The sequence below is a fragment of the Ursus americanus genome, chromosome 23 (genome assembly GCF_024610735.1).
Source record: "Ursus americanus isolate L20-20 chromosome 23, mUrsAme1.1.p, whole genome shotgun sequence".
In the NCBI taxonomy this organism is placed as follows: Eukaryota; Metazoa; Chordata; class Mammalia; order Carnivora; family Ursidae; genus Ursus; species Ursus americanus.
Window position 1 is genome coordinate 13,399,479 of NC_142149.1, and position 22,885 is coordinate 13,422,363.

The following is a 22,885-nucleotide window of genomic DNA, read 5'->3' on the forward strand; positions in this document are numbered from 1 at the left end:
GTGGAGGGTGAAGATCAAATATTGAGCAGGAATCACCTCTGTAGAACAAACAGAAGTGAGAGTGATGTAAGAAAATAGATAGAGACCTATGGGAAAATCCATTTTTTGGCAGATGATTGCCTTTTCTCAAGTTATGACTTAGGGAATGTTCCCTATGTACCAAATTCAAAAAAATTTCTTTAGAAAACTTTATATCTTTTCCTGAAACAGAGCAAGAAGTGTCCAGCTGTCTCTGTCATGTCTGTTTTCTCTATCAAAATATATGATGTTTATTTTAAAGGAGAATAATAAACATTAGTAAGAGGGAAATTTGTTATAAATAGAATATCTGGACTTCCAGTAATAGAAACTAAAAAGATTAATGTGGACCCTCCCCCCCACCTCCTATGACAAACACAGGATGAAATATAACAATATAAAGCCGAGCTCAAAACAAAGAAAGGGAAATCCTTAGGTACAAGAAATAAAGAGGAAACACAAACCAGAATGGCAAGCAGATGAGCTAATGCTCAGGAAGCTGGGATAAGTCAGAACTGACATGTAGGGGGATGGCATGCCCGTAAAGGGACAGGAAATGTGACTTTGGGCCCCTGCAAAAGGGAGGGGAAGCTGAGAGTCGTGCACAAAAATCATTCTTGACGGTCGAGTACCAAGAGAGGCACATGTTTACAAAACTACTGAAGGTTGTACTTGAAGTAAAAGGAAATTGAACCCAAGAAGGAGGGGAGGAGCTAGAGGTAATAAGAAACAAGGAAATTGAGGGGCACCTGGGTGTTTGGTTAAGTGTCTGTCTTCTGCTCAGGTTGGGAATCGAGCCCCTCTCAGCAGGGAGCCTGCTTCTCCCTCTCCCTCTGCCCCTCCTCTCTGCTCGTGCTCTCTCTCTCTCTTTCTCAAATAAATAAATAAAATCTTTTAAAAAAACCCAAATTGATAAATATATGGACAAATATGAACGAGCGTAGGATGTTTCAAAAATACTAATAATGAGTAATTGGGGATATGTTCGTGAAATTTCCGGGGGAGGGGCAGAAGGAGAAGCAGACTCTGTGCTGAGCAGAGAGCCAGACATGAGGCTTGATCCCAGAACCCTGAGACCATGACCTGAGCTGAAGGCAGATGCTTACCTGACTGAGCCACCCAGGAGCCCCTATTTGTGGAATTTAAATAATGGACAAGAATTCACCTGTACATGTGCACATGCTGTCTCCCTCTTAAAAACGACATAAAAATAAAAACAAAAAAAAAAAACAGAATTTGAGGGTAGGATCCTGAAATTCCTAATTATTATAGCTTTATGAAGTGCCTTAATAATCTGGTAGGGCAAGTCCTTTCTTCTTATTCATTTTTTTCAAAATTGTTAATATGAGTTTTAAGATTTTAGCTACCAGGTGATATGAAGAATGACTGAAGAAACCAAGGACATTTAACCTAGAAGAGCTGGACCCAGGGTGTGTAATGGTGTGGGCAGATAGGAAAAGAATTAGACCTGTGTATTCTATAAGACCTCAGACGGACCAGTTGGACCAAGATCAAGGGGTGAGAACGCCAGGAGAATAGGGCTAGGCTCAGTTGAAGGAAGAAATGTAAGTATGTGAGCCATATGACAACACAGTGGGGTGCCTTACAGTCAGTTATATGAGCATAGCACCCACTTATTGGGCTGTCCTTAAGCAGATTCAAACATCATCAAGTAGGTGGTTAAACTGGGCATCCTTTCAGATCCTTTTCAATCCTAATTTTTTATGCTCAAAGAAAGTTGCAGACATTGTCCTGACTTACCTCCAGCATATAGAAGTGAATGACCAACGAAGCCCAGGAGAAAAGTACCTTCTGTTCCCTTTGCAGAAGTCTGAACCAGGTCCATCATTTTATAATTTAAAAGGCTCTTGGAATATTTGGAAGAGTATGGCACATATCTTAGGACTAGGGAGATTATGGCTTAGTAAGAGAAAAAGGAAAAGATGTATATGTGACATACTATAAAATAATATGATAGATTTCCATATTCATAAAAGAAAACCAAATCCATTACTTTGATACAGACTGGAGCCCCTTTGCATTAATCATGTCCTGCATGCACAAGTCTTGGGACTCCTGTGTTGGCAAGACTGCTTCATAATTGAAATTCACCGAATGGATATTTATTGAACCTTACAATGTATAACAAATTGTTCTGGTACTGGAGAGAATCCCTTAATAAGTAAGACATGGCCCTGTCCTCTGATCAGAGTAGGGTCCAGGCTAACTGGTTCTAGCATTTGTGACTCCATCTGTCCATCTCATGTGTGGTGTCAGGGAGGAAAAGCTTTCCCTCAGCCCACTTAGGCTCTGTCAGTGGGATCTGCAAATTAAACTGAAACCAACAGATGAATGGGAGAAAAGACCGAGTTTTATTCACCGATGTACAGGGGAGCACCCAGACAAACAAGACTCAAATAGGCAATTTGAAGTTAGGGTTTATATATCATTTTAATAGGGGAGGGGGAAAAAGGCACTTCTGGAAAAACAAATGGCTTTTACGAAAAATAAACAGGGCTTTAGGGGGATGGAGAGGAGATAGTTTTGTGACAGTGTCTGTTGAGGCAGTTTCTTATCTTGGCGCTTCCTTCTCATCTCTAGTGAGAGGAGTCAGTCTTCTTTGGTTGTGAAACTCCTGGGGAGGGCATTTATGACAGTTGAATTCTTTCAGGAGGCTCTGTTTTTATGCAGATAAGGGGAGTTCAGTAAAAGCATCTTCCTGCAACTGTTGATTCTCAGATGTCTTCAGCTCCAGAGAATCCTTCTGCCCCTGTGGGTGGCATCTTGTCGACCCCTTTACTGGCTACAGGGAAGTAGATTCTGACATTGGCTAAGATGTCCTACTGCCCATTTAGTAATTTATGCCAAGAAATATCATTGTCTTATGAACCTGAATTCATGAGCTGGCAGAAAGTGAGCACAATTCTTCCTCACATCAATCTATATGGGAAGCTAAATCGCATTTGGAGATTGGTTTATCACTCTACTACCCGAAGCATCTGTTAGAGACTGGAGTTACTCAAAGCCTGTGTAGGCAGAACCTTCTCTCTGAGTCTGACTTGAGCAGGACATTTCATGGAGGGATGTGAATGACCCACAGGATTATCTGCAGGCTGGAGAAGGGGCAGCTCCAGTGGGCCAAGGGCAGCAAACAGACCGCTCCATTCTGCCATCATCACCACAACTGCCGTGGTTCGGTCCAAATTGTCCCTTTCTTTCTATCACTTCTTCCAGAATCCCAACCATAAAGCATCCCACTGAGTTTCCAGTCCAGGCTCGGGCTACCAACGAGTGGGGAGAGGGGCGGCATTTTGCATTCCCTCCAGCAATGTACGAGGATTCCAGTTTCTCCCCATAATCACTGACACTTGCTGTTGTCTGTCTTTCTGATTCTAGCCATCCTAGTGGGTGCGAAGTGGTATCTCATTATCGATTGGCGTTTCCCTCCTGACTAATGAGCGTGGAACATCTCTTCTTGTGCCTGTCGGCCATTCATATGTCTTATTTGGAGACATATCTACTGATATCCTTTTCCCATTTCTAAAGTGGGTATCATGCCTTTTTAAAACGCCACTCATCCTTTTATTGCTTGCCTTTAGTCTCCCAGGGACCGTGGGGGTGCCCCATGCTCGGGGCCTCCCTGCAGCGTCCGAGACGCTGCTGGGTGCACAGTACATTTTGGCGGCTGCCTAATATACTTGGAACATCTCGTTAGTTCTAATATGTTAGTGCATTTGGTGGTTGTCCTTGGGCCTTCGATCCAGTTCAGTTAACCAAATAAGTGGTATTTCTTGGCTTGTTTTCAAAAATCCTGGTTCCAGCTGGCATTCAGGGAAAGGAGGCAAGGTTGCTCTTCAGTCTCTGGAATAGCGATTCTGAATAAAACCCGTCGCCCAGAATCATGCGAGGATGGGGCTCTTCTTTTGTCCCCTAGTGTTTTCTCTTCATCCACAGCGTCTCTCCGATGCCTTCCCATGAAGCCTGTGAGGGAAGGGAAGCAGGGGTGAGGGTGGAGGGGCATTGGAGAAAAGATGGAGCCTATTTTTAGGCTTGTTTTTCAGTCATGAAGCATCATGTTCTTCCCCACCACGGCTGCTGGATTAATTAGGCTGTGCTGGCAGCTGCCACTCAGGGAGGGTTGCCAGCTTCTCACGGTGATTCCGCCTAATGCCTGAATCGATTTGTGTGAAGAAGACAACATTTCTCCTGTTACATGGCTCCTGCCTTCCAGGGCAACCCCTCCTGTCCTCTGTGTCTCTGGGTAGGAGAGGGTACAGCTTCTCTAAGCTACGAATGGGGTTTGGCTGGACAAGCGAAGCCACCGGCTGGTCACTCTCCCTACCAGCTCATCGGTCGAGCTCTGTGGCCGGACTTGGGTCTTTCTCTCACGTTTCCTCTTTCTCTTCTCCCAGGTCTTCCAGATCTGCTAAGCAAGTTAATCTCATTTCTTAGATCTTGCCCAAAGTAAAGAGCTCAGTGCCCAGAGCTTGTGTGCTGCCCAAGCCACAGGTCATAGAGAAATTCTCAAGGATTCTGACCTTGAGAGCTTATTCCCTGGCTCTTTTGAAAGAATCTTCTGGTCATTATTGAATATCCAGAGCCAACTGTTGTTCGTTCAGGAAATATTTACTGTTGCCTCCTGTGTGCCAGGCACTGTTGGAGGTGCTGGGCATGCAGCAATGAGCAGAACAGAGATCCCTGTCCTGGGAGAACTTACCTTCTAGTTGGGCGGGACCATGCACAACAGCTGTAATATGTATGAATATCAACTGGTTTAGACTATTTAGTCTTACAGGAGCGCCTGGGTGGCTCAGTCAGTTAAGTGTCCAACTCTTGATTTCGGGTCAGGTCATGATCTCAGGGTCATGAGATCGAGCCCCGGGTCTGGCTCCTCGCTGGGTGCAGAGCTCGCTGCTTGCTTAGGATTCTGTTTCTCCATCTCCTTCTGCCATCTCCCCACTCAGGTGTGCTTTCTCTCTCTCTTAAAAAAAAAAAAAAAAAAAAGGATATTTAGTCTTATGTATTCCAAATATTGAATATAATACTAAATACATGAAACTGAATAATTTATAGTATTTTATGTACTAGGGGAGCAGAGCGTGTAAGGGACTTCTTCCGAACATACCTTTGAGTCTGTGCTATTCTGTTCTGTTCCCATCTCAATCCTTAAGAACATGCCAGAAGTTCTCATGCTCCCTTCTGCTCCCTCATTCACCTTCTCCCATGGGAGCTCCCAGGAACAGAATGTACGCCTCTGGCTGGATCTTAGAAAGCAGGACATCCAGTCAGGCATGTGCCACCTTGGTCCTGCCTCCCTCCTGACCAGTGCTCTTGACACATGTGGCCTTCTCCCCTCCCTGGTGCTTCCAAGCATGCGAGCTGGGTTACCATCATGTTGTCCGAGCAGAGCCTTCCAAGAACCGACACGAAGGAGGCCCTCTTTTCCCGGAACCCTGACGCGAACTGCTCTTCTATATAGGGAGAGTGGGGGTGGGATCCAAGTTCAAGGAGCTCCCTGCGGGCGAAGCCCCAGCATCCGTGCCTCTCACAGGTGATGCCTCCAGTCTGGAAATTCTGCTCCTCTCTTTGCTGCCATGTAAAGAATTACATTAAGAGCCGAGCTAAAAGAGCAGCCAGAATAGCCATTAAGAAGAGTAAGCGAATAAATCTCACAGCCGCTGGAGAAGAAATGTAAAGACCTCACAGGTCACTGGGTAGATACAATTGATTGTTATCAAATCATCGTCAAATGCCAGGTTTGAAACCAAAGGTCAGAATATCCCTCCTGGACTGTGGAGAATGAGGTCGTAAGAGGTAGCTCAGTCCTTTCAGAAGTCACGGAAGTGGGCTGACGGTATTGAGCGTCATCTCAGCACGGACGGCGGCAGGTTTCAGCGACCCCGTGGAGGAGAAAAGCCCAAGTGAAGGGAGCTCAGAGGGGCTGTCTTTCTGCTGGGAATGTTTTAAGTCCAAAAGGTGATTGATTATCGTGCTGCTCATCCTGCATGAGTTGGTGGATAAAACAGCTAAAATCAAGATGCTAGTAAAGACCATCATAATTCTGACCCCTGTTGAGAAAATGAAATTAGACTCCATTTAGACCACATTTGGCCTAATGATGTTCAGTACCTCCCGGGGCCAAAAAATAGTCCCAAATGAGCATAAATTGCAAAGAGAGATTAGATACCAGGGCGAATCTGGTGATAATCTGGATAGCAAAGTGCCAGAAGCTTCTAACGGAGGGACGGTTCAGGTTTCCGTTCCGGACGCTCTTTATGGAGTCAGTAAACACTCTTAACTTGAGCCCAGTTCAGATTCTGCCTAAGGGGTCCTGCTCATCCAGGTCGGTTGTAATTGAGGGAGGCCTAGGGAATACGTGAGGAGGTGGCGGTAACTATATCCACTTACGTCCAGGGCCGGGTTCCCCAATCTTGGCACTGTTAATATTTGGAACCAGAGAATTCTTTGCGGCGGGGGGCTTTCCTGAGCATTGTAGGATGTAGAACAGCATCCCTGGCCTCTACCCGCTAGATGCCAGCAGCGTCCCTGCCCCCCTTCCGCGACCTCCTAGTTGTGACAAACAAAAACATTTCTAGACGTGGCCGAATGTCCCCACCCCCCAGGGAAGGGGCAGAATTCCCCCTCTGCCCCATTGAGAACCGCTGCTCTAGGTTGACCAGCATCCCAGTTTGCCCAGGACTGAAGAATTCTAGCATGGAGGGACTTTCAATGCTGCAAGCAGGACAGTCTCATGGAGACGGGGACGAGGTGGCCCCCCGGCTGTGTCATCAACGGGTTCTAGATCATACTAAAGTTTAAAAGTAAAAAACCAAATGTTTTGAAACATCTGTCTTTGGGGGTATTGACAAAGGTGTTTGGGAAACAGTATCATTCCCCATCCGCACGTTTTCCGATTCTGTGAAGGCTTCAGGGTTTTGTCCACCTTTTTCCTCAGGGTCTCTAAAGCCTGAGCCACGGTGACGGGGGCCATTGGGAGGTCTGGTCCCGGCCAGTGGGCCACGAGGATGTGATTGAAACCATGGCGCCATTGTGGAGGAGAGACTCTTGTCTGACACCAGGCAGTGTGTTTGAGTGACAGACTTCTCCTTAGAATTGTAGGCTGTGTGACAGCATACATCATGAAAGTGACAGCAGCAGTGGGGACTAATTTCATTCCATTTTCCTTTGCAGCCCTGATAAATCATTGCCACAGGGAAAAATAAATTTTACTTCCTCAGACAAAAACGATTTGAATAATGATGTGCTCTGGGCAGAGTGGGGGCTGAGAGATCTGTTAATGGGCTTAAATTGTGTCCTGGAACTTGTTGTCGATGCCTCCTGCGCCTGGCCTGACGGATGGCTTATACGGGGAGGGTCTCCTCCCAGGACTCCTCCGAAGAGTCACATAAAATGGTATCAGCCATCTTGGCTGAACGTTATGGGGTTCTTTTTCTGATGATGGTGCTGGATATCCTGTAGGACTTGGTGGATGAGACACAAGAAATGAAGATTCTGAAGGCTGGGGTCCTGACCTTAGACAAATAGGAAAAAAAAGTCTCAACATGAGTGGAAAATTGCCACTGTTTTTCATCCTCCTTCCAGAAAATGCTTGTTGCTTAGGAATGTGGTTCTGCTGGAGGCTTTTTAAGTGATAAAGGGAGTGATTTATGGAGGGAGGGGGCGTGGGCCCCAGAGCCTTATGTGTGAGGAGCATCTGGGGAGGGGTGCAGTGGACAGTGGGGAATGGGGCCTGATGCCTGTAGGGAGACGGACACACTGAAAATGCGAGCTTCCTTTGGGGGGAGAGTCTACCATTCTGGTTCAGTCCACTAAGAGCACAAGGACACCAGCTGCCTGTGAGTAGAAGCCACGGCTTCCTACACCACCCACTGCCAGACATCGCCCAGGGCTGGGGGGCAAAAAGGAGGGAGCCCAGGGGAAGATGCGCTCAGGCCCGTTTCCCGCAAGCAAGCCCCACGCGATTTTCCCACTCTAGACGTCCGCCCTGGTTGCTCTCCAACTCCAGCGAGCGAAAGAATAAATCAAAGGTAAAAGCCATAAAAACCCCTGTCAGGAGGTAGCCCCTTCCTTTCGAGCGGTGGGAACGGCAGGTAAATGAGCAGTTCCCGCTGAGACGATTTTCTAGGCGTGAGACCTTCTGCTTTCGAGCCGCGAGAGCGATGCTGTGGATTATAACACGGCTCCCCGCTTCCGCCGCCCAGCCCGTGGCCTCGTCTGACACTCACCCTGCTTCACGGGAGCTTCGAGTCCCATTTGCTTGGACCCTGATAAACGGCCCAGAGCTTTGAGTTAGGTGCGGCCAGCCGTAGGAAATACAGATTTGTCTTTTTAAAAGCAGGTCCTGGACACCGTCAGAAACAAGAGCAACAATTTGAGAAGACGTGCAAGATACACGGTCTTTTTCAGGCTCTGGTTGTCATTTAAGTCCCATGTCCAAGAGGGGTTGGGGAATTTGGGGTTCTATTAGCTCCACATCCCCGGTGTCTAGTTCCATTGGCTTGAAACTCAGAAGTGCCCTGTGATGTGCTTTCTTGCCAACGTGCTGCCTTCAGGACCCAAGTCTGCGACATCATCTGAGGGTCTGGAGTCCCGCTAGGCCTCAGAGTCCCAGACACTTCGCTGTAGGCACCAGAAGAGGAAAGAAATAACACTAGTAGCCTCTGGAAAGACACAACCCACCCCAGGCATAGCGCTGGCGGGGGAATAAAATCGTGCAGACTTGTATTAAGGAATAGATGATCCCATCTATTTAAATGTAATAGGGAGTTCTCTGCGTCTGTACTACACTGTAGAGTTTGCCCCTGAAGGAAAATAAAACAAAATAAAACAAAACTTCATTATATTTTGGCTTACAAAAGGTCTTGAGACCTGTGCCCCCGGGTTTTCTTTAAGAATTGGTTTTCTGCGCCTGGCTGCCTGGGTTCCTGCTCCATGGAAGGGCTGTGCCACTGTCTTATTCTCCAGCAGCTGCCACAACAAATCCTCCCAAGCTCGGTGGCTTAGACCACACGGATGTGTCCTCTCTGAGTTCTGGAGGCCAGAAGTCTGAAATCAAGGTGTCGGCGGTGTTGGCTCCTTGCCGGGGCTCAGACGGAGAAGCTGGTCCATGCCCTCCCTCCTGGCTTCTGGTGTCCGCGGCATCCCTGGTGCTCCGTAGCCTGCTGGTGGCATCACTGCAGCATCTGCCTCTGTCTTCACGTGGCTTCCCCCTGCGTGTGTCCCTGTCTCCAGATCTCCCTCTCCTCTTTCTCAGGAGGACACCAGTCCCTGGGGTGAGGGCCTACACCCTAAATCCAAAGGGGATTCCACCTTGAGGTCCTTAATTACAGCCTCACAAGTCTTGCTTTTCAGATAAGGGTCCATTCGCAGGTACCGGGAGTTAGGACGGATAGATCTTTGGTGGGGGACACAGGTCAAAGGACTGCAGTCATCGAGGGACTGTATTTTGTTATTCTTCACATCTCTACAGTTGTTACTGTCTGTTGGTTTAGTTCATTTTGAAAACCTCACTCTTGCGGATTGTTAAGCTGATGCCTGGCTCTACCATTTTGCTTCTTTCCCCTCCATATTGGGGCTTAAACATCCTATCCTACTACTTATGCCATATGACTCCTAGGCCAGGCTGGCCAAACCCTCCCAACAGGGCACCTGCCAGGTGCTGAAATCTCATGTCCTTGTAAATCAAATCAAAGAGGAGAGGCTAACAATCCTATGAACACCCCCCCCTATCACCACCACCACCAGGCTGTGGTGTCACCTGCCTTCCACATTTTAAGAGCATATGAATATGCACAGAGAATGTTGAGCTCTGACAAAGACCAGAGGGGTGGGGAAGGGATGACTTGTGGGGAGAAGGGCTGCCCGGGAGCGCCACTGCTTTCTCTAGGGGTTTATCCAGGAAGGTGTGGGGAGCACATGAGGCTCTGGGCAGAGTCTTTCTAATGGTCTTTTTTTTTTTCTTTCTTTCTGTTTCTTTCCTCTTAGCAAACTGCCTAGCTGGGCTAGAGCTGTTGTTCCCAAAATCTTTTATGTTACAGAAAAGGCTTGGAACTATTATCCCTACACAATTACAGGTAAGTCCTTTTTATAACCCATATGTTACATGTAGCAATAGGACCTAGTAGTAGCGAGATTTCACTGATTTAGGGTTTATTATCCAAGCAGGCACTTGGGAGAGCCCTGTAGTATCTGCCCATCACCCTTTGCCTTCATCCTTTTAGGTCACCGCTCTTCCTAGCGAGGGGTGGAGGGAGGGACTGGTAGGAATTAAGATCAACCATTCCATCTTCCTGTTTAAAGTGATTGTGGTGGGGTGCCCGGGTGGCTCAGCCTTTAAGCCTCAGTCAGTTAAGGGTCTGCCTTAGACCTCAGGTCACGATCCCAGGGTCCTGGGATCGAGCCCTGCATCGGGCTCCCTGCTTGGCGGGAAGCCTGCTTCTCCCTCTCCCACTCCCCTTGCTTGTGCTCCCTCTCTCACTGTCTCTTTCTGTCAAATAAATAAATAAAATCTTTTAAAAACATAAATAAATAAAGTGATTGTGGTAAATAGCTTATGGAGAAGGCAGGTGAAACTCTTTTCAGTGATATGTCTAGAGTTTTCATTATCCTCATTTCTCCCTGTTTCCTCGGTAGTCCCCAGGTAATCTGGGGATGGGGTTTATTTATAAACAAATTGTGTCTTTTGATTTATTTTACAGCCCCTTCCCCCAAGAGTCCTACTCTCACCCCCAAACCTTGACTATAATTTATGTAAAAAGTTCTATTGGCTCTCTCTGCCCCAAACTACTTCCTTTGCAGTGGGATAATATGATAATTTTAAGCTCACCCTCCGTCTCACATGTAATAAACGCTGTGCTGATACTGACCTAGAAACTGTGGCCCTGAATTTGGAAGGTATGGTTCTTGCCCTCAAATGTGAAAATTCAAGATCCCACTTGAATGTCATCGTAACAAGCTCTTCTTATTGGTTATAAAAGCTGCTTTTCCACTTAAAAGATTTCCTTTGTGGTTAATGAAATGCTCCGCTGGAATTATTAGTCTTTAATTCTGCCTCTAGAATGCCAGCTCTTCGGTTTTTAATTAGCCACAAACCTATAGGCTAATTGAATCTTGTCTTACAGTCCGTATCTGCCCAACCACAGAAGTATCATCTGAAAGAGTTTCAAGAGCAAATATGGAGATATTTATGAAAGTTCAATTTTTGAAATGTTTCTTTAACATATTTTTAATATAATTCACCAGTATTTGTTAGTTCTGTGGTTTTATATTGCATATAAGCATGACCTAAATCATCATTTTGTCTCTTTTTTCTTTTCTCTCTTGTCCAAATGAACATCTGGGACCAGAATACACAGTAAGTTTCATTTAATCATTTTTAAATATTCAGCTTAAGATCAGTGGAGTAATTGGAACTTCCCGGGCACTTCTCATCTTATCCATGTAATAAAAAAAATAGAGGAATAATTCAGAATCAGAAATATTTAAATGTAGGCTATTACATAGTTATATATAATGCACTCACTGGCATGTTCTCATTTGTTCAAGAATATGAATGTTAATTTAAAATGCCTTGATAGTCACTTTACATAATTAACTTTTGCTTGTATTTTTAAATAGCTTGACTGCTCTACTTGTGATAGTTCACAGTAGTAGAAGAGTTTCTAGAAACATGGTTTTATTAAAGTGATGATAGTAGCTACTGTTAGAAGACAGGGCTTCTACCTATAGGCTGTGACCTGATCACTTATCAGAGGACCTTGTAACTAGAAAGACGTTTATTCAGATTAAAAAAAAAAAAAAAAACTTTTTTAAAATTTAAGTAATCTCTATACCCAGTGTGGGGCTTGAACTCACAACCGCAGGATCAAGAGTTGCCTCCTCTATTGACAGGGCCAGCCATTCACCCCTCATTGAGATTATTTTCCTCTGAGCTCTGAATTGGACAGTCTTGGTGACTTGATAAAAATCATTTAATTTCTTCCTATCCTAAAGGCTTCGAGGAGTTAGTACTTAACACTAAAAAAAGAGACCCTAGAGTATCACTGCATTGTGGTATTTTCATGTGGATCATTTTCCTCAACGGCCAGCAGGTCAAGTTGTCATAACAAGACAATGGTTAACTGAGTTGTAACAGGAGTCAAGTTTTTGGTCTTAATCAGAACAGCCAAAGGAAAGAGAGGTGGTGAGAGAGAAATGGAGGAAAGTGATTCGTCGTGTCCTTGGCATGAGTCTGGTACCCTGCACACAGTGGGTGCTCAATAAGGAGTTCTTGAATGGCAAGAGGAATGCCTGAGGCAAAGACAGATCATCTCAGTGACAGAGTAGAAGGGTCACTGGCTTTGGAGTCAGGCCTGAGTGTCCTCCTGTAGCTCTGGCTCTGCCACGTACTGCCGAGAGTTCTTAAGCAAGTGAACCCCCAGTTGCCAGTTCTTGAACTCATGCTAGTCCATGACCATGTTCCCACCTGCCTTTTGCAAAATGAAGAAAATAGGAATAGTGTTCCAAGTTGTGCATAAAATTAAATTTATTTCACTTAAAGTTTCCTGTAAGGAGAATAAATTACACCCCCCATTCTTGGGTACTAAAATGTCTTCTTTTATGAGATGAGAGGAATATATATAGCATTTCCTCCTTAATGTCCATAACTTTGAAAAAAAAAAAAGGCAATTCTATGGCAAAATACAAATTTTACATTTCAGAAGTAAGCAGCTAAAGTTCTCGGAACCAGTTTCTTCATCTTTAAAGTTAGAATAAACCCTCTTTCGTAGAGCCATTAGTAGAAGGAGTCAGTGATCTAAAAGAGACTCTTTCTGGAGGCACCTGGGTAGCTCAGTTGGTTAAGCGTCCCAACTGTTGATCTCAGGGTCGTGAGTTCGAGCCCCACACTGGGCTGCATGCTGGGTGTGGAGCCTACTCAAAAAAATAAATAAATAAAAGACTTTTTTTCTGTAAGGGGTCATATGCTAAATATTTTCTGCTTTTTGGGCCAACTTCTGTCACTGCGAAAGCAGCCACAGACCAAATGTAAAGATACTGGCCTGGTGGAGTTTCTCCAGGCAACAGGCCAAATTTGGCCCCAGGCTATATTTTGCCAGCCCCTGATGTATACGACTGCTAGCATGTTGCCTGTACACGGCAGGCAACACTATCCCCAGTTCCGCGGCTTCTAGCAATTGCACAGTCTCTAAGAGGAACACACTGGTATCTTTTGAATCCTGCTTCTATTAACAGTTGTGCAAATTGCTTCCCTTTAAACCTCTACTTCATCATCTGTAAGTGGGGAAACGTAGTAACTATCTCATAAGGGTGATATGAGGATTATATTAAGTAATCCACGTGAAATCTTAGCCTGGTCCTTGGCTCATGGTAAATGCTCAGGATGTGTTCACTGGTATTATTTATTGTGCAGCGCTGGGAAATGCCATCATTACAGTGGGAGTTCTGTGGGCAAGTAAATGGGAAGAGATCTTGATGTCCTTCAAAGCAGACTGGGCTCCAGTTATGAGACTGGATGGCACTAATTGTCTAGGATATGATTTGATTTGATTGATTCCTGATGTTATCCCCAGTTCCTGCTTCTCCGAAAGCTTGTACATGGAGTTTTCATTTGAAATGTAATCCATAGTTACAGGGACAAGAGAATTCATGTCCCTACAACTATGCAAAGGCAGTTATTTGCCCGATGAGCCTCAGAATTGGGTCACCTTGACTTGACCCAAAACTGGTGGCTCTTATTCCCCATAAGCCAAGGACGGTACCATGGAATGTGGGGGTGATTAACGGAGAAATGGAGTCTGAAAAATGTTTGACATTGTGTTCATTTTTTAAGAATAGGTATTATAGTACTGAAGTTCTGAAAACAGAATGCAACAGAATGAAAACCATAGCTCCCGACAAAGCCGTCCCCTCCAGGCCGCAGCTCCTAAGGCAGCCCTCCTGTGGAAGGCTTTCTGGCCCGCCTCTGTTACCCTGAACTTGGTCTCCTGTGCAGGCGATGGAGGATTTCTCAGGGGTCGTGGCCTTTCCTTCTGTCTAGCCTCCACCCCACAGGACTCCTGTAGTTCTAATCACACAGCTCGGACTTTCAAAGGGACATGTTATTTTATTTCTGTTGGAGAAAACATTGGGACTGATCGTAAGGAACTTAGCTATGGTTGTATAGTCTCCTGCTCACCCCCTTCTGTTTGACTCTAGATATTCCTTGATCGCTTCTAGGCCCTTATTTTTCTTGTTTTTGTTTTTTTGTCAGTTCCTCCCTAATGCGGTCCTGGGGTCATGTTTTAGGGCTGCCGAAACAAAGTGCCATGAAATGTCAGGAGCTCATTGTCTCACACTCCTGGAAGCTTGGAAGTCTGAATCCATTGTTGGCAGGGCCGGGCCCCCTCTGGAGCCTGAAGGGGAGGAATGCTTTGCCTCTTCCAGGCTCCTGGTGGCCCCAGGTGTTCCTTGGCTGGTGACTGCATCACTATAATCTCTGTCTGTCTTCACATGGCATCTTCCTTGCCGTGTCTCCTCTTCTTACGGGGACACCAGTCCTATCGGATTAAGGACCTGCCCGATTCCAGTATGACCTCATCTTTATTTTTAAATAATTCCATCTGCAGGGGCACCTGGGTGGCTCAGTCGTTAAGCGTCTGCCTTTGGCTCAGGTCATGATCCCAGCGTTCTGGGATCAAGCCCCTCACCGCCTCCCTGCTCAGCCGGAAGCCTGCTTCTCCCTCTCCCACTCCCCCTGCTTGTGTTCCCTCTCTCGTTGCCTCTCCCTCTGTCAAATAAATAAATAAAATCTTTAAAAAAAAAAATTCCATCTGCAACAACCTTAATTCCAAATTAGATCACATTCTCAGGAACTGGAGATAGGACTTCAACATATATCTGGACACAGCGGGGGGGCGGGGGCGGGGGGAGGGGCATACACCTAATTCAACCTGTAAGTAACACCATCCTTCAGTTTTAGGTTAACTGCCTTTTATTAAGCACCAACAATGTAACGCATCCTGGGAGCAGGTTGCCTCAAGTAATAGCCCCTGCCCTTTGGGGAGTCATAGTCCTGTGGGAAAGAGCTAGACATTGCGGTGGCAGCTACCAGCAAGGCATAGGGGTTTCTGGAGGCAAGATGGGACAGGCCATCATTCAGCCCAGAGGGCAGGCTGGCACCAGACCTGCGAACGGAGCTAGATGAGCTCAGAGTGGGGCTGACAGCAGAAATGCATACCAGCAGGCAGAATGAATGGCCCTGGGCACTCCAGCCAGACAAGCAATTGCAGTGTGACAGGAAGGGGGCCCTGAGCTTCAGGGACAGGGCTCTAGTCCTCAAGAAGGTGTCCAGGTAAGAACAGGACACAGCCATCTTTCACAGGTAACTTGATCATGAGATTCGGGAGTGATAAAGTTGCCAGATTTAGCAAGTAAAAATGCTGAATGTCCTATTAAACTGAATTTTCAGACTGATAGCAAATAGTTTTCACTATACTGCATAGAAGAGACTTTTAGTGAAGGATTACTCCTCTTGTGGTTTTTTTCTGGCAACCCTAGGGGAGGAGGGGTAGCAAGGGGGCAGAACTGGTCTCGGAGACTCAAGTTCAATAATTAGGGTATAAGAACAAGGGCACATGGCTGGACCAAAGGGAAAGGAAGAGAAGGAATGTATAACCCAGGAACTTGTCCTGACGTGAACGTGCCATGTTAACACTAAGGCGAATCAAATGACCTGTCAGAACAATGTCCGTACTTCCTGCCTCAGGTAGGTTTGGCTCAGGAAGTGAAGTGGATTGAAGAGGGTGGAGTTGGGGAAGATTTGGTGAGAGCAGATGAATTCACAACTGTCAGTATTTCCAGGAAGATCTGTGCTAAGTGTTATGGTTGAAGCCCAGAGCATCGTAGAAAGGAGAAATTCTCCCTGGAGCAAATAGGGAAGATTTCCTGGAGAAGGTGAGATTTGAGCAGGACCGTAGGGGTAGTAGAACCTGCAGACACCTGCTCTGTCTTAGTTTGGGCTGTATAATAAAACACTGTGGGGGTGTGCCTGGGTGGCTCAGTCGGTTAAACGTCTGCCTTCGGCTCAGGTCCTGAACCCTGGGATCGAGTCCCGCATCGGGCTCCCTGCTCTGTGGAAAGTCTGCTTCTCCCTCCCCTCTCCCCCTACTTGTGCTCGAGCTCTCTCTCTCTCTGTCAAATAAATAAATCTAAAAAAATAAAAGAAAATCTAAAAAAATTTAAAAAGGAAAAAACACCATGCATGGGTTGTCTTAAACAACAGACATTGACTTCGCACAGCTCTGGAGGCAGCGAAGTCCAAGATCAAGGATATCCTCTGATTCCTGGAGAAAGCCCTCCTCCTGCCGTGTCCTGATAGAACTAGGAGAAACAGAAAGCAAACCCTCTGATCTCTTCTCATGAGGGCAGTCGTCCCATCCTGAGGGCCCCACGCTCATGACGGCATCCAAACCGAATCCCCTCCCCAAGGCCCCACCTTCCAATACCATCACACTGGGGGCTCAGGACTTGAACTTCTCCGTATGGGGCGAGGGACGCAGTCCAGTCCAGAGCGTGCTCTCTCCAGGGCCAGTGGTCCAGTGCTGTTGCTGGATCCTGGACACATGGAGGTCAAGTCCTGGTGGCTTTGAATGTCAAGCAAGGTCTGTATTTCATTCTCCACAGGGAAGCAACATTGTTCCCGGCTAGTTCACTTTGGTTTTCCATCCTAAACATAGCACAGTTTTTCTTTCCGCCTTCCCAGTGCCTGGGAGTCTGGGTTGGTCCCTCGGGCTGCAGGTGCACTCTGTCAGGCCTGCAGTGGTCACTCGGAAGCTACCCCCTCCCCTTGCCTTGGACTCGGCCGAGTTCTCACGCTCTCTGCCCAAGACAGCTTGGGCGGAAGAGCCCACTCTTCTCTCTGACTACAGGGTCTGCTCTCTGGATTTGTGACAGATGCTTTCAATTGTCTTCATCCCCCCCCATTTGAAATGCTTTTCCATTGGCCCCTCTGTCCTCTAATCCTTTAATCCTAAATACCTCTTCTTGATGTCATTTCAAGCCCATATTTCCTGTCTGTGCCCAAAATTTTGCCCAAAGCAAAACTTCTCCAGTGCCTGACTCTCCACTGGGGTCACTACACCCTGGCCTCCCTACCCTCCAGGGAGGCAGAGGGGCTCTGAAGACTCTAGACAGCTGTCTCTTCTCATAGGATTAGCCCAGAGCAGTGTTCATCTATTCCTAGGATCCCCTCAGACTTGTATCTGACTGTCCAGCCTGTTACTGAGACCTCATGCTGCCCTCATTTGTGACAAAACCCAGACAAGAGAACTTTCTATTTAGGGTCATCTAGGGCTTCAACATGATCACAGTTACCAAAACGTAAAAGCTTTTTCATCACCGTGTATGACTGTGTGGTTAGAATTATGTGGAGATGCCATTTGCCCAGGAAGTGGAAAAAATATCTTTAGCTTGGCTATGGGTGGGGGGGAGTCTTAATTACACAGTCAACAAAGAGTCACACGACGACAGTTTTCCAGAGGACAGACTATCTTCCCAGTTCTTCAAAACCTGCCGTTCTTCTATAGTTTGTAAAGTCACAAAGGAAGGTGCCCGAAGAGACTGGCTGCCTTCCAAAGTCACTAATTTTGTTTTTCTAGAGCTAAAAAAAAGCAACGCCGGACTGTGAACATAGCTCAGCAGCATCAGCTCAGCCTTGGGAGTCATAAAGGGGAAAAAAGTTTTTTCTTAATTGTAAGAATTTGAAAATGTAAGCTATAGTTAATTTGACAGCAGTGACCTAGATACACAGTTGCTACATTATATTTGGGGGCCATGACCATCCTGTTCCACCAAAATATCTTTTTTTTTTAACTTATTTTCTTTAAGATCTTTTTTTTTTTTAAGTAATCTCTACGGCCAGCATGGGGTTCGAACTCACAACCCCGAGATCAAGAATCACATGCTCTACCGACCGAGCCAGCCAGCTGCCCCTCCACCAAAATATCTTTTAATAAGGATCCACAGAAGGAACAATGACAGATGGGAAGCATGTTTGTGTTAGTAGAATGGCTGCTGTTACCCAAGGAGCAGAGGTAGTAGTGGCCTATCCGGTGTTCCCCAGTGTTGTAATTATTTTGCTGAAAGAGGTAGAGAAGGTAAATTGTAACAGAGCAGGGAGGAGGAGGTGACTCTTGTCTGAGTACCTCGAAAGGTGCTGAGCCACAGTGAGAGATGGGGTCGTTCAGGGTTGGATCAGTCCAGCCAGGGAAAAGAATCAAGCCTGCTCACAGTTGAGACTGTCTCATCAGCCACCCAGGGTGAACTCGGGTCATCTTCCCAGGAGTGACAACAGGGAGATCGAGGTACATTTCTGAAAGCAACTGATGGTTCTGGGTAGGATTTCACTTGAAATCTTGGCCTCGTCAGGTCCCTGATAATTGAAAGAGCTGACGGGTGGTGTGTGTGCAGACCGATGACCCCCATGCCTGTCAAGCCTTCTTGAGCTCCCCCTCTCCCACCTTCCACTAAGTCCCAGCCAAGGGTAGTAGAAACCACTGAATTACGTAACAAGGAAAAGGTGCAAGTACAGAGAAAATACACTCATACCAGATCTCTAGGATTGGTCTTGTTTGTTTGGAAATGAGAGGACAATCTGGCCATCTCAACTACTATGTAAGCTAAGAGAATGATGGTCCCTAAGTATTCCTTCTTTGAAGTCCTGGAGACGGGTAGGGATGAGAGTTAGTTAGGAAATAACTTCTATCTCCACATCACAATTAACCCTGAGTATCCAGGGCAGAACATAATTGTGGTGGGCAGTAGGTGGTGGGCAGAGCAGTGTCCCTTTAGAAATGAGGCCCTGTGAACTGGGACTTGGTAGGGACAGGTCAAAGAAACAGTCTTCCAGTTGGGGGGCACTGAGGAGCAAGGCAGCAATTAGCCACAGGCCAGAGGTGGACCCTCCCAGAGACAGATAATTGAAGTCAGTGGAGACAGAGGTCATGGCATTAGGCTGGTGTCATAAATAGAATCAGAATGGCCAAGTTCAGAAATCTTCAGGGGTCAAGAGAATTTAGATGGAGACAGTCTAAAACCATTTATACCTACCATTAAATGGTGCACAGCCAGTTAAGCAGGGAAGCACTGGGTCATGCAGAGCTGCACAGATTTTTGTTATTGCAGGACTTCTCAGAGCCTTTACAATTCTGCCATATGTTGTGAATCTTCCAAAAGGGAGCTGCAGCACTTCCCACACTTAACTTTTCCTTGGGACCCTAGATTTTGCAAGGACAGCCTTCTAAAACTTAGGGGAATGCCAGAAGCTTCTCTCCGGATTAGAGCCATTATGCACCCACAAAATAGGTTAGTGGGTCAATTCTATTTCAGGAAATGTTGTTTGCTCTAAAATTTCAGTGGGTTAATACATTGCATAATGATTACTGTTACTCAAATTCCAGTGGTTTGAAGGGCTCCCAACAGTAATAACCTGTAAATGTCTTTTCAAAGTCAGTGCTATGAGACCACACAACAAAGGCAGCAGTCTACCGAGATGACCGTAAGATCAAGCATCAGATTTGTTTCCATTTAAGAAATGAACTGGTCGTACGGCGGGGGCGGGGGGAGAACAGTTGCAAAGCAGCTTATTCTCGGATGTGCCGTGGTCTTTGTGCAGGACTTGAACTTGTCTCCCCATCCCAGCAACACAGTCTGTATGTGTCTGTGAAGCAAGAGTCTGCAATGAGCTGTGAGTCTGGCTGGTGTATCTCCTTTACATTTCCTCTAGCTGTTCCCAAGCTATTCTTTGTACTTCAAAGAGAATTAATTCAGCCATCTTGGGGAGAGAGGGCAGGAGATAGAATGGGCTTCGCTACCATAACTTGAGCATTTGGAAATTGTCTGCATTTTTTTTTAAACACCTCTCTGAGCAACTTGACAGAGGGCAGCCATCAGAGGAAAAGAAATACTTGTATAATGGAGTCTTCCTCTCTTCTTTGTTTTCTATTTTGCACTTGTGGCACTGAAAATCGGTTTTCTTTCCTCCGGTTCATTAATACCTATGGAATTGTGTTCAGTTGATGTTGGGGAGGTAAGTATAATCCAACTGGACAGATTTTGTGGGGCAGATTCCGTTGCATAAAAATACAATAAATTGCCTGTAACTATGAATATGCTGAAATGGTAAATTTCAGCGATGAAATCAAATGAAAGCAGAATTGCGCCCATGTATTTGATCTTCTCGTCACTGAGATGGTCTGAACTATGTGCTAGCCACAAGGATGTAACTGTCTTTTCAGTTCAGAATTTTAACATTGCTCTTATTTTTAAGAGTGAGTATTTTTTAAAATATATTTTTAGGTAAGGAATTTGCCCAGTTTGGTTCAGAAGGGCGGTGCTTACAGTTTTTAACTGAGAAGGCTTGTAATCTGAAAGTTTCCTACCCAGCTGTATGCCAACCTATGTGTTTGGGGAGCCCTTCTGATGCGTTCCCATCTCTGCTATTTATGTGTAATTCTTTTTCATTGGATGCGTTCTGCCTGTCTCTTTAAATCCCTGTCCTCCCTTTATTGTGTGCAGCTATCAGCATTCACGGGCATCGGAGGATGCCTTATTTCTCCTTGACAGGTCCAGCTTTAGACTGCAGGAGCCCGAATTTAGTTTTCCTTCTTGATGTTCAGAGAGGCACCAGCGGCAAACCTTGCCCCATTGAGAAAACATATTTTCATTCATGTCTTCGCTGCCTCTCCATCCTGGCCTTGCTTCTCCTGTGAGATGCTGTTACTCAGCTTGTCAGAGGACGGAAGAGGCTCCAGCGATGAATGAACTAATGAATGAACAGAGCCTCAGTGTAGGGCGCAGGCTGCCGGGGAGCCTGGGAGAGGCTGACATTCATTTCCTTGGTGTGGGCTGGAATGCAAACAGATGTTTTCCTGCTGTGTCTCCAGGCTCCACCTCCACAGGCTCCCTTCCTCTCCTCCTCCCCCACTTCTCTTTCAGGTCTCACTGCTCTGGGCCACCTTTTTCTTCCTATGCAGCATATATTAGGGAAGTCACTCTGATTTATCCTCATCTCTATTATTTACATGCAATCCCTTTCTCCTTCTCTTTGCTTTAAAGTAATTCCTTCGCCGCCTCCTCCTCTTCTTCTCCTCCTCCTCTTCTTTTTCTCCTTCTCCTCCTCCTTCCTCTCCTTCTCCTTCTCCTTCTTCTTTCCCTTCTTTTCCTCCTCCTCCCCCCCTCCTCCTCCTTCCCTCCACCTGGGTTCCTCTTCTCACTTTTCTGGAACTATCTTTGCAGTTTTTTTCCCAATTACCCTATTGCCATTGCCACCCACCCTGTATCTATGTATAAAGTCATACACAGCCCTTGGAACCCAATAACCCAATGGAACCCAAATATCTCGCCTTACTTCCTATGCATCTTTCTCTGCCTGGTGACTAAGATTCTGAGTAGATGGGAGGGACACCTGGACATAGACCTTCTTGAAATTGGTGTGTGGGGGCGCCTGTGTAGCTCAGTTGGTTAAGCGTCTCCCTTCAGCTCAGGTCATGATTCCTGGGTCCCAGGATCGAGCTGGGCTCTGCGCCCAGTGAGGAGTCTGCTTCTCCCTCTGCCCCTCCCCCCGCTCTCTCTCTCCCCCATATAAATTTCTGTCAAATTGGAAGGATAAAATGTCCTGATGAAGAATAAAGGAAGTTGGAAGGTACTTTAAGATCTAGGTGTCTCCCAACTGCCGCTACGTACAGATCGAACCCCCCCCCCCATAGTCTACTATTTTACAAATAGCACAGGCTATAGCCTCAGAGTCCGAAAAGAGCAAATCCTAAATTCTAGACTTGATCGCACTAGCCCTGTGGAACGTTCTGGATGTAAGTCTCTTGTTGGTGAAAGTTGGAAACATTTGCAGGTTCCTTTTTATTAATAATCCCAGCTCAAGCTCAAATACCCTGTATGGCCTTGGAGTACATTTAATATGATAATATAGAATATTGTACCAGAGAATCAATGTCTTCAGGGGAATTCCATTAGAGAGAAGGTCAAGTCTATATCAAGTTAATGTCCATTGATAGCGGAGGACACGTGTGCATGGAGACAGAGCAAGATGGCCAGAGAGGAATGCACTGAGTTCCAGAGAAGAGCTAAAAGAAAATGATCTCTGGAAAGCCTATAAATTCTTCATGTACCCCAAGCCAGCTTCTCAGCTCTTCCATTTAACATTCTTGTTTCCAAGCCTCCTTGAAAAGTTTGTCCTCAGACATGGAAGGATTCTGGCTGATAACCAGGAATAAAATGTTAAATTATTGAGGTCAGTCATTGGTTTTTCAAACTTTGCTTGTCTCTATCCAGGAGGTTCCATGGATATGCCTCACCAGCCATCATGTCTCTATGTAACACTTTATTTGTAGAAAGAACTCTGGTGCCATTTAAAAAGCAGTTTGAACTAGAGAACCGTATCCCCTCTCAGATCCTTCCTCATCCTGGAACTCTATGAACAAGTGTGATGGATGAGACTTGAAAAAGTGATTTCCCAAACTTCCCACACTTTCATCTCCTCCATCTTCTCAACCATGCTCTTTATAATATGCTCCCCTTTTAGTTAAAGTGGACTAAAATTAAGAGAATTTTTAGAATAGCTTGTGACTTCCATTACATCCCATACAGTTACTTGGGGACCTCTTTGATGTGTTTATTTACTTTTTTATTGGATTTGAATTTGTTTTCTGCTTACTGAAAAAGTAGATGTTTATTATAAAATACTGGCATTATAAAACTGTATATCATGGAAAACAAAAGGACCTCATGATGTCTACTGCTGTCCTCCATGAGAATATTTTGATGTCTATTCCTGTGTTTTCTGTGCATATACTAATGT

General features: G+C 45.8%; 1 protein-coding gene across 1 annotated transcript in view; it reads left to right on the forward strand.

Moving 5' to 3' along the window:
* Window positions 1-22,885, forward strand: part of PITPNC1 (phosphatidylinositol transfer protein cytoplasmic 1) — a 252,604-nt gene that overhangs the window by 130,570 nt on the left and 99,149 nt on the right. Inside the window, exons 5-6 of the mRNA XM_045813945.2 lie at window positions 10,024-10,112; window positions 11,385-11,392. Coding sequence (XP_045669901.1) covers window positions 10,024-10,112; window positions 11,385-11,392 — 97 coding nt within the window. The remainder of the gene's footprint in view (window positions 1-10,023; window positions 10,113-11,384; window positions 11,393-22,885) is intronic.